Source organism: Triticum aestivum, chromosome 7A (assembly GCF_018294505.1).
Source record: "Triticum aestivum cultivar Chinese Spring chromosome 7A, IWGSC CS RefSeq v2.1, whole genome shotgun sequence".
In the NCBI taxonomy this organism is placed as follows: Eukaryota; Viridiplantae; Streptophyta; class Magnoliopsida; order Poales; family Poaceae; genus Triticum; species Triticum aestivum.
Window position 1 is genome coordinate 130380865 of NC_057812.1, and position 13467 is coordinate 130394331.

General features: G+C 49.4%; 2 protein-coding genes across 3 annotated transcripts; one reads left to right on the top strand and one right to left on the bottom strand.

Annotated features, from left to right (window-relative positions):
• Nucleotides 1-524: 524 nt before the first annotated feature.
• Nucleotides 525-4867, bottom strand: LOC123153162 (galactoside 2-alpha-L-fucosyltransferase-like). The gene is made up of 3 exons (XM_044572411.1): nucleotides 4600-4867; nucleotides 3362-3565; nucleotides 525-1993 (listed from the first exon to the last, which is right to left on the bottom strand). The coding sequence occupies exons 1-3, from the start codon at nucleotides 4865-4867 to the stop codon at nucleotides 525-527; spliced, it is 1941 nt and encodes a 646-aa protein (XP_044428346.1).
• Nucleotides 4868-6850: 1983 nt separating this feature from the next.
• LOC123151156 (galactoside 2-alpha-L-fucosyltransferase-like) lies at nucleotides 6851-11409 on the top strand. Of its 2 annotated transcripts, none has more exons than XM_044570911.1 (2): nucleotides 6851-7383; nucleotides 9768-11409. In XM_044570911.1, the coding sequence occupies exons 1-2, from the start codon at nucleotides 7206-7208 to the stop codon at nucleotides 11243-11245; spliced, it is 1656 nt and encodes a 551-aa protein (XP_044426846.1). In that variant the 5' UTR covers nucleotides 6851-7205; the 3' UTR covers nucleotides 11246-11409. The 2 variants fall into 2 exon arrangements, with proteins under 2 accessions (XP_044426846.1, XP_044426847.1); XM_044570912.1 differs by lacking the exon at nucleotides 6851-7383 and adding an exon at nucleotides 8954-9124.
• Nucleotides 11410-13467: the final 2058 nt, after the last annotated feature.

The following is a 13467-nucleotide window of genomic DNA, read 5'->3' on the forward strand; positions in this document are numbered from 1 at the left end:
ATGAACAAACCCTAATCCGCAATTGTAGATGAACTAACCCTAAAAATCCACAATTGGATAAATCAGAGGAGGAGGGGGAGAAGGATACGTACAACACGCCGCCGAGTCCATGCGTCAACTCATGGCTGCTGCTAGGGTTCGCCACCCACAGCTGCGCCAACCGCAGCCGCTGCTCCATGGAGAGTAACAGCGACTCCTCCTCGTCGTCGCTCGAGTAAGCGGAGCTGGAGTCGTCTTTTTGCGTTTTTTCAACCGCCTCAACAGCCATGCGATTGAACCCAACAAGATGTCTAAAGACGTCAATATTATCAGCAGCAGAAAGTAACCACAGAGCAGTTTTTAGGCAATGTTCTACCCATCAGTGCAAGGTTATGGCTGGCTTTCTATACACTATCCCTTGTTTGTGCATTGAGAGAAATGTTCGTGCAACACAGTAGAGGGTCCGGCCCAGGATCTCGATGCAAAGCATGTGCATTCAGAATTTTTCATCAAAAGAAAAATATACGGTTATTTTTGTCTTGTTTCTACCATTCTCTTCGGTCGACTAGCTTGAGTCCCGCGGGCAGGTCGCCGCAGTGACGCACATGCGGCACGATGAGGCCGGCGTCTTCCCGCCGCTTGCAGTCGTACAGCGGCGGGACGTGGAAGCACGGCTCCATGGACACGTCCCTGCTGCACGGCCACCCCACCGTGCCATTGGCGACATGGTGCAGCACCCAGGGCTTGAGCCCGCCGAGCCCCTGCGCCACGTACCCGAACGTCGACTGCCCGGTGGTCACCAGCATGTTCGCCACGCTCAGCAGGTACACCTCCGCCCAGGCCTTGTGCTCGTGCGACCTCACGTTGTAGCGCTGCGTCTCCTCGTGGCTCGGCTGGTCCACCACCACCACCTTGCCGTCCGCCGTCGCGCGCTCCCAGTACATCTCCTTCATCTTGTCGCTGTACCAGCCCTTGAGGGAGGTGACCAGGACGGCCGTCGGTTGTTGGGCACCGGCAGCCGCCGGCTCGTCGTCGTCCTCGTCCTCGTCCAGCACCGCCGGGAGCAGCCTCTCGCTCTGCGTGCACGTCTTGATCTGCTCCAGGATCTCCGGCGACTCCGCCTCCCAGGGGAAGACGCGCACCTGGATGCCCACCACGCGCCGCGCCGACGCGAGGTGCGCGCGGTAGTACCGCGCGATGAGGCCCCACACTGGGTTCGTCGGGTGGAACAGGTAGCGGCCGAGGTGGTGGAACACGGTGTCCGGCTCCGGGAAGAGCATGCCGAGCTCCTCCTGGAACGCCTTCACCAGGAACAGCCCTGGCACGATGTAGCTGTCCGTCCTCATCACCAGCCACTGGATATCCCGGAGAACCCTCTGGTCGTCGTCGCAGAAGAAGAGCTTGTCGTGGTCCGTCTGGTTGTAGTCGAGGTGGATGTACGCGAACGCCGGCAGCTCGGCGGGGGCGGAGCCGTTCGTCTCGCCGGCTCCGAGCACTCCGTCCTCCCGCATTCTCCCAAACCGCTCCGGCGTGTCGAGGTAAAAGCTCTGGTAGTTGAGGAGCGGGAACCCCGGAGGCAGCAGCCACGTCGTGTTTGGGAACGGCTCGCAGAAGAGCTCGTCCATCATGTGGCTGGGGTCGACGAGGAGGACGCGGTCGGTGAGCAGCGCGTAGAAGAACGCCGACGCCGCCGCGAGGATCCGGTTGCCGAGGCCACGGTACGAGATGGAGACCAGGTATCTGCACTCCGGTGACGCGACGCTCTTGCCGGACTTGAGCTGCTCCAGAGCGTTGGTGTAGGCGGCTGTGCCGGGGCCGCACCGTCTTTGCAGAGCTTCGTGGCTTCGCAGTTTGGAGACGAGGTGCTGCGACGGTTGTCTGCCGGCGTTCCGACGGTACACGGCGGATTGGTACCGGCTGTGGCAGGTTTTTTGGTCGAAGCCGTCGGCTAGGAGGCCCCCGAGAAGCCTGTCATTGTGTGCTGTCTTCCGTTGCAGGAACGAGACAACTTCGTCTGGACCTGCAGAGGTGGCAGAATGTATATTATCGTCTCGAGTAACGCTATATGTATAAATGAGTTACAAGGTTTTACAAAAAAGGATAATTTGATTGGTTAATAGGTAAAGGACGCGGTCCATCTTCCTGAAAATCAGAGAGGGGAGGGGATAAGTTTATGATTGGTTACTAGATGAAAAGAGCCCCTGCAATCTTTTGTACGTCTAGCATTTTTGTTATCGTCTTCGTATGGTATTCACAGTCCATCAAACACGCAGGAAAGCGCAGACTTACAAATTTTTTTTTTGTGGGCGTGGCTGAAACATGTGATTCTATACAGCATATTTTTCCCATCAAAGAGATATAGTTGAGATCTATAAACTGCAAAAGGATGTATCTGCATGTTTATTATGTTTCATGATGAAATACATTTTGATGTGCGCTATACAGAAAAAAATAGACAAAAACATGTATTTCATCATGAAACATAATAAACATGCAGAACATGATGAAATACAATTTAATGTTCACTACAAAAGTCCATATTATTTTTTGTGTGCAGCCCACATCAAAACATATTTCTCATGATAATCTACAAACATGCAATATGCATTCTTATAAATGCGTGTCTTCTAAAGATTTTCTGAAACTTAATAGGTTGACTTTATAATCCTATAATCCTAAAAGAGTGTTTTTCACTAGTCGTATTTATAAGCATGTCACATCACCATACAATTATGAATGAGATAAGACCCATCTCAACATGCAACCATGCATGAAAAAGACACACCACCACATGCAACCTTGCGTGAGAAAATATTTTTCGTTCTATTATTCTACTTATATTCAATACGTAAATATTTTACAACTATACATATAATAAGTCATATGTATTTTAAATTTCAAGTCACGTGTTATTAATCTAAATACTTATATTATATACAATTAAATCTCATCAAAATATATTGCAACCGATTCTGCAGCAACCCGCAAGGTATCATCTAGTATTTGAATATTTGAGGCTCCCTGTGAGCTAGGAGCCGAAAAACCGCACTGTTCAGTTGACTGTTAGCGTTAAAGTGGGCTTCTTCTACTAACCCTGCTAATTACAACTAACCTATTACTATATTCATATTTTATAAATTAAATTACACATTGGTCTAAAAAATAAATCGTGCAAAAAATATTTGTCCTGAAGTTGCTGAAAGCTCGAAAAACTTTTGGCAACTTTATTTGTCCTGAATGAACTCCTGATTACTAAACAACTTCCCCGAAAGAAAAACTTGCAAATTCTCCTAACCAATTAAGCTGCAGCTCGCCTGGGTTACTACTAGTAGCATCTATACGACGCAGTACTGGACAGGAGCTAGTTTGGTATTAGTTTTACCTCTGGCTCTGCCGGGCATGGCCGCCTCGATCTCGACCACCGGCTGCTCGCCATTGCGCCCACCAAGGAAGACGATGAGTGACGGCACTGTGAGCAGGAAGGCGACGAGCTTGGTGTCGATTCCCGGGCACCATCGCTTGCCGCCTTCTGCAGCCGGCCTCGTCTTCATCACCGCTCTCTCTTCCTTTCCTCGAGCTGGTGCCACTGCCAACGGTGTGCGAACTTTCCTTGGGTTGATGCTTCAGCCTTGGGAGTCGCCACGCCGGTGTCTTCTTGAAGAGCAGATCATCAACGGCTAAATTGCGGATCGCAGGTCAACGGCACCGCACCACGCAGATGCGGGAGTCGGGCCGTCATTTCTGTACCGTCATTTAGTCGTAGCCGTCTGACACATCTAGCTAGGGATCTTTGGTTCAGCTAGCTATTGCACAAAGTCAGCTATCGTGAAACAAGGGAGCGCGAATCGTCGGTCTTTACTTCCAGATCCAGTAACAGAGTACTGTATTGGACAAGTGTAGATTTTTCATTTATCAGTTGCGTGCTTGAACGCACTAGCACCGGCTCCACCCGCCTACGTGGGAAGAGCAACTCTAGCAGCTGTTTTTATTTTCTCAATAGAGTGAATATATTACTGCTCCATCTGTCTCATAATATATATACTCCCTCCATCCACTTTTGTAAGTCAATTCAGACAGCTTAAAATGAACTGTTTTATACATTGTCTGGAATGTCTTCAAGGTCTTATAAAAGTGAACAAAGGGAGTATAATTTTTTTTGACATTAGTGTAGTGTCAAAAACGCTCTTAAGGTATCTTCAACGGCAACCCACAAATTTCATGCCGCATCTGTCCGCGAGCACGGGGACCAGTTCGCGGTCACGGATGCGGGAGGATGCCATGCGACCGTAGCCGCATACATTTCAAACTCTTTTTCAACAACCAGATCAGATTCGTGCAAACATGACCGGATTTCATATAAACATGGCGGATTTCATACAAACACGATGGATTTTTATCACATTTTAAACATTTAGAACAAAAAAATGACCCGACCCTAAACCTATCCTACGGTGGCGGCGCCCGGCGTCCAAGCCCGTGTCTTTCTCCATCCGCCGTCTCCATGAGCATCGGTGATAAGACCCGTGAAGTGAAGGTGCGGTCTCCGGCGAAGAAGAGTTGAACACGGGAGACGGGCCGTCCCACATGGGATATAACGAACTGCCGCCTCTCGTGGCCTACTCATCCTCGGAGGAGTCTGTGACCTGTCCGTCGCTGGTGGATGTGAGGTCCATGATGGAAATGGTGGCATCGGCGCTTCATCGTCGCACAGGGCTGCCTGATGATTCGTCGGCAGCGCGTCAGCTGGCATTGTTCTTCTCCGTGATCGCCCGCAGTGCACCTCCGGGGCTGCCGCTTCCTGGCGAGCGGCGGCTTGAGCGTGGGCGGCATCGTAGATGGCACGCTGCCGCGCGACGAAGTTCGGGTTCGCCGCGGCCATGGCCGCCATTGACTCCTTGCTCGTGCGCTCGCCTTAGATCTGGCCCTCCACCAACCGGTGCTACTCCAGGAGGAACATGTTGTACCGATGTTCCTCCCGTGTCTAATGGAACGCCGACAAAGGCGCTGACACAGACTGCACCTCCGCCATGGCGACATTGTAGTCTGCCTGCGTCTGCTCCTTGGTGAAGCCGGCGTGCATAGGAGGCGCCAAAGCCGGGGTGGTGTCGTCGGAGCCCGTCTCCATCGTGTTGTCGTCCTCGTCGCCGAAGCCCTCGGGCGAGTTAGCCGGCAAGCCAGCCCCGATCCGGCTGGCACGACGGCTGTGCCAGAAAGTGGCAAGGGCGGCCATGGCGCCAGGCGTCCAGATGTGTCAATGCGCGGCGCCAGAGTCGGTTTCTCGGCCAGCGAGCCTACTTTATGGCGGCATACGAATGGACGGGGCATTGAACGAGCATGAGAGATATTTGTCCCGTCCCGTCCAGTCACGTGTCTCCGGCATTGAACAGGTGCAGACGCTAGAGACGCGTCGCGGGTGGTGCCCTCTGCCGGTGCGGCGCTTCAATGGCGGAGGCAGTGAGGGGTCGAGTCCGCTCTGAGCCGTCTTCAATTTGGAGCGACGCACTCTACAGCGGTATGAATACGTGCAGCGCCGGGCGGGAACGCGCGCAGGCGAGGAAGGAGGGGTTTGGGTGGGTCAGGGCGGTCAGAAGCGGACGTGAAAGCAGTCCGGAATCCCGCAAAGCCCCCCACGTTTGTCTCCGGTTTATGGAAGAAGGTACGTTCGGATCGCGCCGTGGACCGATACAAGACCGCGTTGGATGACTTCCTCTGTCCGGACACATGCGGAAGGTTTGCGGGTCGGCGTCGAAGATGTCCTCATATTATGGGACGGAGGCAGTAGTAGTTTTTTTTAGGGACAGAGGCAGTAGTAGTTAGCAACAGGGATACAATCCGAGTTCATGGCAGTAGCTATTTTCGAAGGAAAGTTAGGTATCCACAATATTGTTTTCGTGGCAAGTCTGATTGTTTTGGGTTTATTTCCTTTTTCCTCGTTTACACATACATTTAGTCTGATGTAACTTTGCTTATTGATGGCGTGTTTGTGTGTGTTGTTGTTGGTAGTTTTTTTTTGCCACGCAATTAGCTTCAAGAAGTACAATTTTGTTGACCTTAAAAAAATGGTAATTCTGTGGAACTGAAACCCCAAATGTGATAGGTTTTTGTTAAATACTCGTTGAATTGAGAAGAACTCTTAGTACTCACTCCCTACTGTCATTATGCGCCTAATGAAAATCAGGTATATCAACAGTATCTTTAGACACAAAAAAGTCACAAGAAAATAAGCACATGGAGAAGAGCTGACGTGAGCGCCAAATAGGCCATGGGTCGCTCGCTCAAGCGACTCCGGAGGCGACCGAAACCGTCACCTCCTTAGATTCCCCCTCGCCGCCATCGTAACTGGTCGTCGGCTGCGGCGATGCTGCCTTCCCAAAAGGGGGGGGGGGGGGGGGGGGGAGCGGAGGGTGGTTGTGTTCCTTTGCGTGCGAGGGGGAGCATCTGGAGGTGGACGGATAATGGCGGCAGCGGGTGCTGTGGGTGGCGAGCTGTCTCGGCGGGGTTACACACGATGTTTTTTATCTAGGAAATGCCATCTGCTATTCATTGTAGGGTCATGTTTTTTTTTATCTAGGAAATGTCATCGTGGCGATTTATATTTCATGTGAGAAAGGCTTATATCGTTGGACAACACGTCTATAGAAACTCCGGAGGCTCCATTTGCCAAACATTAGTACGAGAATCCTCGGGAGTACCTTTGGTATAGTGCCGTGTTTTTTATTATGAATAGGAAGTTTCTTCCAAAAAAAAACTCATATTTTGTGGACCAAACGAACGGACGACTCTACATTGGGTCATATGAAAGCTACACCTACAGAGGTCAACTGTGCTTGCTAAATTTACGTTTTTCCATTCATGTGACGTTTAAGTGGCATCTGTGATCAGTGATCCCCTGGCCATCCCGATCGACGCGGTGCAAAATTGTAAGAATGAGTCCAAACAAGGTGGCCAATATCAGTGGAGAACAAGTAGCCAGGACGACCGTTTATCCCGGATCGAAAACTCTACGTTCGAGTTTCACTCTTGATTACAGGTCTATCTTCCCACAGTAATCAAAATCCAAGTTGTGTCAGACGAGGAATATGAGATCAAAAACTAGTGGCAGACACTGGCTCCAACTCGAGGAATATCGATCGGGAAACGGATAGGCACTGAGAGGAGCTGCACTAGACGCGCGGCGCACAGGAGATTGATCAGCCAACCCCGGATCGCTCACGCCGCCGCATGCCATGAAGAACACGACGACGCATGTTGAGCCTGAGGGCTGCAAGCGATGGGCCCCGGCAATCAACGCCGCGCTCGTTGCCTTCGTACTGATCGTGCTGCCTCTCTTCGTTCTCCTTGGCGGCCGCAATGGCGAGAAGCCAGCGGTTTGGATCAAGACGGCCGTGGGCGACTTACGGCGAGGTTGTTTCATTTCTTATGTTTCCTCCTTCCTTTGTTTTTTGCATGGTCTGTTAGCTCGATCGGTGAATGGCTACTCCCTTCATTCCAATGAATAAGACAAGCATACGACACCTTAAAATTCAACTTTAATCATTCAATCAAATGTGGATCATATGTGATAAAAATTATACCATTCAATTCGTATTGAAAAGAAGTTTTTAGTAGTATAATTTTTAAGTTACTAAAATATATAGTATTAATCTAATTTATGATTAAAGTTGAATTTTAGGATGTGTGCTGAATTTTTTCGGTATTAGGGCATCTCCAACGTTGACCCCTAAAACGAACACAATATTTGTTCAGTCCCCAGACACTGACACGGGAGCCAGCCATCCAACCATGCCCCCTGTTCATCTATGCATATGCATGCCGCGGTTGAGAAGAAAGGGGATGTCAGGATGTCTAATGTGGTGGCTTCTAGTTTGCTGGAATTTGGCCGTTCAGACCAGTCCACAAATGCTTTGAGGGATAGCATTGGATGGCAAAAAAATATCCGGACTCCTGCAAAAGACATATAGGGGCTATTTGAGAGTTTGCGTTGGAGATGCCCATAACCCATGGGTATTATTTTTCATCATAATTATGTTGTTTTCGATACCGATGAGGTGTCATATAAATATCGCATTAACTATGCATCAGTTGCCTGAAAATAGCAACGAAAATTTTCAAGCAGGAGGGGAGGGGCGTATAGCAACAACGCCGAGACAGGAGAGATGAGGCCTAACCAGGACTGCCCCGGAGATGGGAATGACGCGGCTGACCACGACGTCGCCTACGGTGAAAAGATTTTCCACTGCGGGTGTGGTGCGGTTAGGGGGGTCGCCAATGCCAGAGAATAGAGAAGGGGGGATAGAGGGATGGTCGAGGGTGGCGGTAAACCAGCATCCGTGGGGGCTTGGGCAGCGCTGCCAGCCGCGGGTGGCATCACGAAGAAGAAGCTAAACAGGAAAAATCAATTGACGCTCGTAATTTTTTCAGGCAACTAATAAATAGCATGTCCCAAACGATACATGCATGATTGTATTCACCGGAAGATGTAGAGGCTCAAAGAAGATCCTATAATTCCGAGAAAAACCAATAAATGAGATTTGCAGTAAGCACGAAAAATTGAACCACAGGTCTCTACCACATCCGTAACAACTTTGAGTAAGTCAAGATTTCTCTTTAGAGGAAACTATCTTTGAATAGGGTTATTACTAACCCACGTGGCAGTTTTTTTAGTTTTTCTTTGTTCAGTGTTCTTTCAGCAAATTTGTGTCAGGTCTCGGACATTTTTGTTGAGTTTCAGTCACTTTTGTGAAGTTTTGGTCTCTTGCAAAGTTCTCAGTCATTGTTGTGAAGTGTTTTTTCCTTTTGTTATATCAGATTCCTTAGGCAGCAAGTCTTGGCTACAATGTTTTATGTTAGGGATCTTCTAAACTTAAAAGGAGAGAGAGTACATTTCTTAATTTTTTTATTTGTTGCAATTGCAAATTGCACTATCGCCTTTTCTTGTTATTTATTTATGTATTTGCGCAATTTTTGCAGCTTAATGGTGGAGAATAGAAGTGGTTGAAACTTTTGAAGTTTTCAGTATTCTCCGCCCTACGCCCTAGCAGCACTCTCTTTAGTAGACGGAACAACTTTCGGATGCCCTTCATCTCAGTATGCATTACAACTTTCAAAAAAATTGAAGACATGACTTTGATTAACATCGTGTTCGGTGAGTATGAAACTCCGGCCCATTGGTACAATAAGATTCTGGTTGTTCAATTGAGTAGCATGCTGCCTCGATGTGGTTGGTTGGGGCATCGCCGACGGAGGACAAGAAGGTCGAGGGCGGGATAGACCGGTAGAGGTGGTGAGGCGCATCTGGCAGTGGTGTGTCGACCGCTGGTGGCAGGAGGAAGAAGAAGTTACAATAGATAAATCAATTGACGCTCAACTTTTTTTAGGCAACTCCGATGTTGTGTTCACCATATGATGTAGAGGTTCTGTGTACACCATATGATGTAGAGGTTCGAAGAGGATGTGTTCACCATATGATGTAGATGTTCCAAGAAGATCTTGCAAACCCAAGCAAACCCAGTAAATGAGATTTTCAGTACACATTAGAAAATGTACCACATGTCTCCACCACATCCATAGCAACTTTGACAAAATCGAGGTTTCACTTTAGATTTAGAGTAAACTATCGTTTCATAGGATTATTGCTAACCGGCAAGACTGATTTATTTTCTTCAAACTTCAGTCTTTTTTGTTCAATGTTGTTTCAGCCACTTTGTGCGAGGTTTCAGAAAATCCGCTAGTTTGATTGAGTACCATCTGCGCCAACTGAAGAACAAATACTTCTGCAACTTCTGCAGGTTCTGACGAAGTATCTTTACTGAACGAGAACGTACCAACACACGCTGACAAGCTTCTTGGCGGACTCTTGGTCGAAGGCTTCGACCAAGAATCCTGCCGCAGCCGGTACCAGTCCGCCATGTACCGTCGGAACGCCGGCCGGCAACCTTCACAGCACCTCGTCTCCAAATTGCGGAGCCACGAAGCCCTGCAAAGGCGGTGCGGCCCGGGCACGGCCGCCTACACCAACGCCCTGGAGCAGCTCAAGTCCGGCAAGAGCGTCGTGTCACCGGAGTGCAGGTACCTGGTCTCCATCTCGTACCGCGGCCTCGGCAACCGGATCATCGCCGCCGCGTCGGCGTTCCTGTACGCGGTGCTCACCGACCGCGTCTTCCTCGTCGACCCCAGCAACGGGATGGACGAGCTCTTTTGCGAGCCCTTCCCCAACACGACGTGGCTGCTGCCTCCGGGCTTCCCGCTCGTGAGCTATCAGGGCTTTTACCTCTCCACGCCGGAGCGGTACGGGAAGATGCGAGAGGACGGTGTGCTCAGAACCGGCGAGATAAACAGGTCCGCCGCCGGAGACCTGCCGGCGTTCGCGTACATCCATCTCGACCACAACCAGACGGACGCCGACAAGCTCTTCTTCTGCGATGATGACCAGCGGCTCATGTCCAGCATCCAGTGGCTGGTGATGAGGACGGACGGCTACATCGCGCCAGGCCTGTTCCTCGTGAGGGCGTTCCAGTCAGAGCTCGACGCTCTGTTCCCGGAGCGCGACGCCGTGTTCCACCACCTCGGCCGGTACCTGTTCCATCCGACCAACCGCGTTTGGGGCCTCATCACGCGGTACTACGACGCGCACCTCGCGCGGGCACGGCGCGTGGTCGGCATCCAGGTGCGCGTCTTCCCGTGGCAGGCCGACTCGCCGGAGCTCCTGGAGCAGATCAAGACGTGCACGCAGAGCCAGAAGCTGCTCCCGGCGGTGCTGGGCGAGGAAGACGACGGGCCGCCGGCGGCCGCGCCCGGTGGCACGGCCAAACCCACCGCTGTCCTGATCACCTCCCTCAAGGCCTGGTACTACGACAAGATCAAGGGGGCGTACTGGGAGCGCGCGACGGCGAACGGCGAGGTGGTGGTGGTGGACCAGCCGAGCCACGAGGAGGCCCAGCGCTACCATGTCAAGTCGCATGAACGCAAGGCTTGGGCAGAGGTGTACCTGCTGAGCACGGCGGACACGCTGGTCACCACCGCCGAGTCGACGTTCGGGTACGTGGCGCAGGGGCTCGGCGGGATGAGGCCGTGGGTGCTGAGGATGGGGATGATCAACACCACCGTGAGCTGGCCGTGCAGCAGGGACGTGTCCATGGAGCCGTGCTACCACGTCGCGCCGGTGTACGACTGCCGGCGACGGGAAGATGCCGGCAAGATCGTGCCGCATGTGCGGCACTGCGAGGACTGGCCCACGGGGTTGAAGCTAGTTGATCTAAAGGATTAGTGAAATAAAGGTTATAATAAGAACATTATCGAATTATCACACATTGTTGGAGCATCTAGTTCGAAGTGTATCCAGATATCGTTATTTCTAACTTGCGTAGGGCTAACCCTAAAAAAAAAACTTGATCTGATTACCTTGGCAAATGAGAACCATCTTTTTATTCATGATGAAGGTATTGTACTGTTATAATATCTCGGTCATTGGTTGTGCATTTTAGTTGAATATATAGTTGAACTGAATAGTGTATCAATAAGCTAAAGTCAGGCTCTTCACTTCAATTGCAGCGACCCCGACCAAATTCATCCATGACTACTGAACAGGTTAGTGCTCTTACTGCCAAGCTGGACCATTGATTGTTTGTCTGATTTATGTCATCCGCCCTGCAAGCATAATTGTTTTTTTTTCTTCCGAGAGAAACTCCGGGTAGTAAGCCTTCTATATTCTTTGTTGAATGGAATTCACAAAAAAATTTGATATCCTATTTAAGAAAAATAGCAATCTATGTTAGTCTAGGAACAACATGATGCTTATGGATATTCTTCTCTTGATTATGCCCATCTTATCTGACATCGACAACTCTATTTCATTAGGAATTTAATTTGGTCAGATGGGCATCTTTTAATGGTTCTGTAATGTAAATTAACACATTCAGTCTACATGTTGTAAATAAATTATAATCTAAAGGACATCTGTTTCCTTATAATATACTTGATATAACACTGAGGTACGTACCCCTGTTTCCATACATGTACCTTGTGTACGTAGACTATTATGATACAGCTCTGGCCATGGATGCATAAATATTACATTAGTCTATTAATTCAAGAGATAAACAGTTACCATGAAAGGTTATATTGGTGCTGAATGGGAAAAAAATAGTCAATAAATAAATATAGGATGTGCTCTGATCTAAATAAATTCCTTTGGATGCATTAATTAGCTGCTCTTCGTTTGGACGCAATAGGTGGTCGGATCTGGTTGGATCTTTGGGATTTTTGTTGCTATGCGGGAGATGCTGCGGCATGCCTAGATTCACACCGGTTTTTTGTTGCCTTTCCTATTTCGGGTTAGGCGTGGGTTGCTATTGTTGGATCCTGCCAGTCAAAACTATTTCATTGGCATGTCTATTAGTTTGCATTAGAGTCCCTGTTTTAGGTGTTTGTCTTGAGGATTAGACGATGGATTAGTCAAATATATTTCTCTATTGCTTTGGGTTGGTGCCTGCTTTAGTTCTTTGGCTTGATGATTAATTAAATGGATGCTTAGTTCTAGGGATTATGCCTGTCATAGTTGCAGTTCTTAGATGCTTGATTGATGCATGTTGTCATAGTTGCAGTTCTTTGATGCTTGATTGATGCCTGTCAGAGGGGATGAGATGGGTTGTGCATGGCCTTGTGTTTCTGAAAGTTGTCTACCTGAGGTGATTAGATGGTGCATTGGTTTGGTTGTAAATATAGTGAAGGATGTGTTCATGTAGTGGGTGTTGCCTTGTTAATCAAACAGAGCTTCTCAAGGGTTGAATTTGTTTGTGTTGGATTGGGGATTCTGAAGGAGAGGGGAAGGAGCAGCCTATGCTTGTTTAGATGGTGGCACTGTTGATATAACGCTGATGCCCAGTCCGATGTGCCTCCTCCGGCCCAGAACCCTATTTTGTGGCTCTGCACACTCGAGATAGGTGGCGGCGCCATTGCCGGCGGGGACTTTAGCGGCCGTCGCCTCTTGTCCTGTCCAATTGCGACCCAGGTCCACCCAGCCAGGCCAAATCCAACCCGCCCCAATCTCTTGGCGCCCCCAACAATTTTTGAAACACCCGTTGAAAAGCACATTCTGAAGCTTTTTTTTGGGGGGGGGGGGGGGGTGTTCAGGGATGATGTATTTGTTCTTCCTTGACCCCTTATGCTAATTGACTCCTTGACAAAATGAGGTACACCTGTGTGATCTTTTTGCATCTTGTGACATTACAGGTTGAATCATCGAGGAGGCCGAGGGATGACTATAGAGGGGTCGTGGTGGATCGGCTGATGGATGTGATTGACGAGTTCAAACTTCTGGCTCACACACTTTACCTTCAGATTCATATATTGGCCAATACCTCACATCGGGACAAGTTGAGTTTCTTTGTGTCGCTTCATTACTTGTTGTTGTGTATGGCCTAAACTTTCTTTTATCTCTTTTTGTGTGTCTCTTTACTGTCCAACTAGCATGACTGTGGTACTATAGGA

Excerpts from the sequence above, each read along its gene's own strand:
- LOC123153162 (XM_044572411.1), bottom strand. The coding sequence starts at position 4,867 with ATGGCGGCCATGGCCGCGGCGAACCCGAACTTCGTCGCGCGGCAGCGT. Across the intron at positions 3,566-4,599 it reads ACAGACTCCTCCGAGGATGA|TGGCACCAGCTCGAGGAAAG; the intron begins GTAGGCCACGAG and ends CACCGTTGGCAG. Across the intron at positions 1,994-3,361 it reads CATGCCCGGCAGAGCCAGAG|ACGAAGTTGTCTCGTTCCTG; the intron begins GTAAAACTAATA and ends CTGCAGGTCCAG.
- LOC123151156 (XM_044570911.1), top strand. The coding sequence starts at position 7,206 with ATGAAGAACACGACGACGCATGTTGAGCCTGAGGGCTGCAAGCGATGG. Across the intron at positions 7,384-9,767 it reads CGTGGGCGACTTACGGCGAG|GTTCTGACGAAGTATCTTTA; the intron begins GTTGTTTCATTT and ends CAACTTCTGCAG.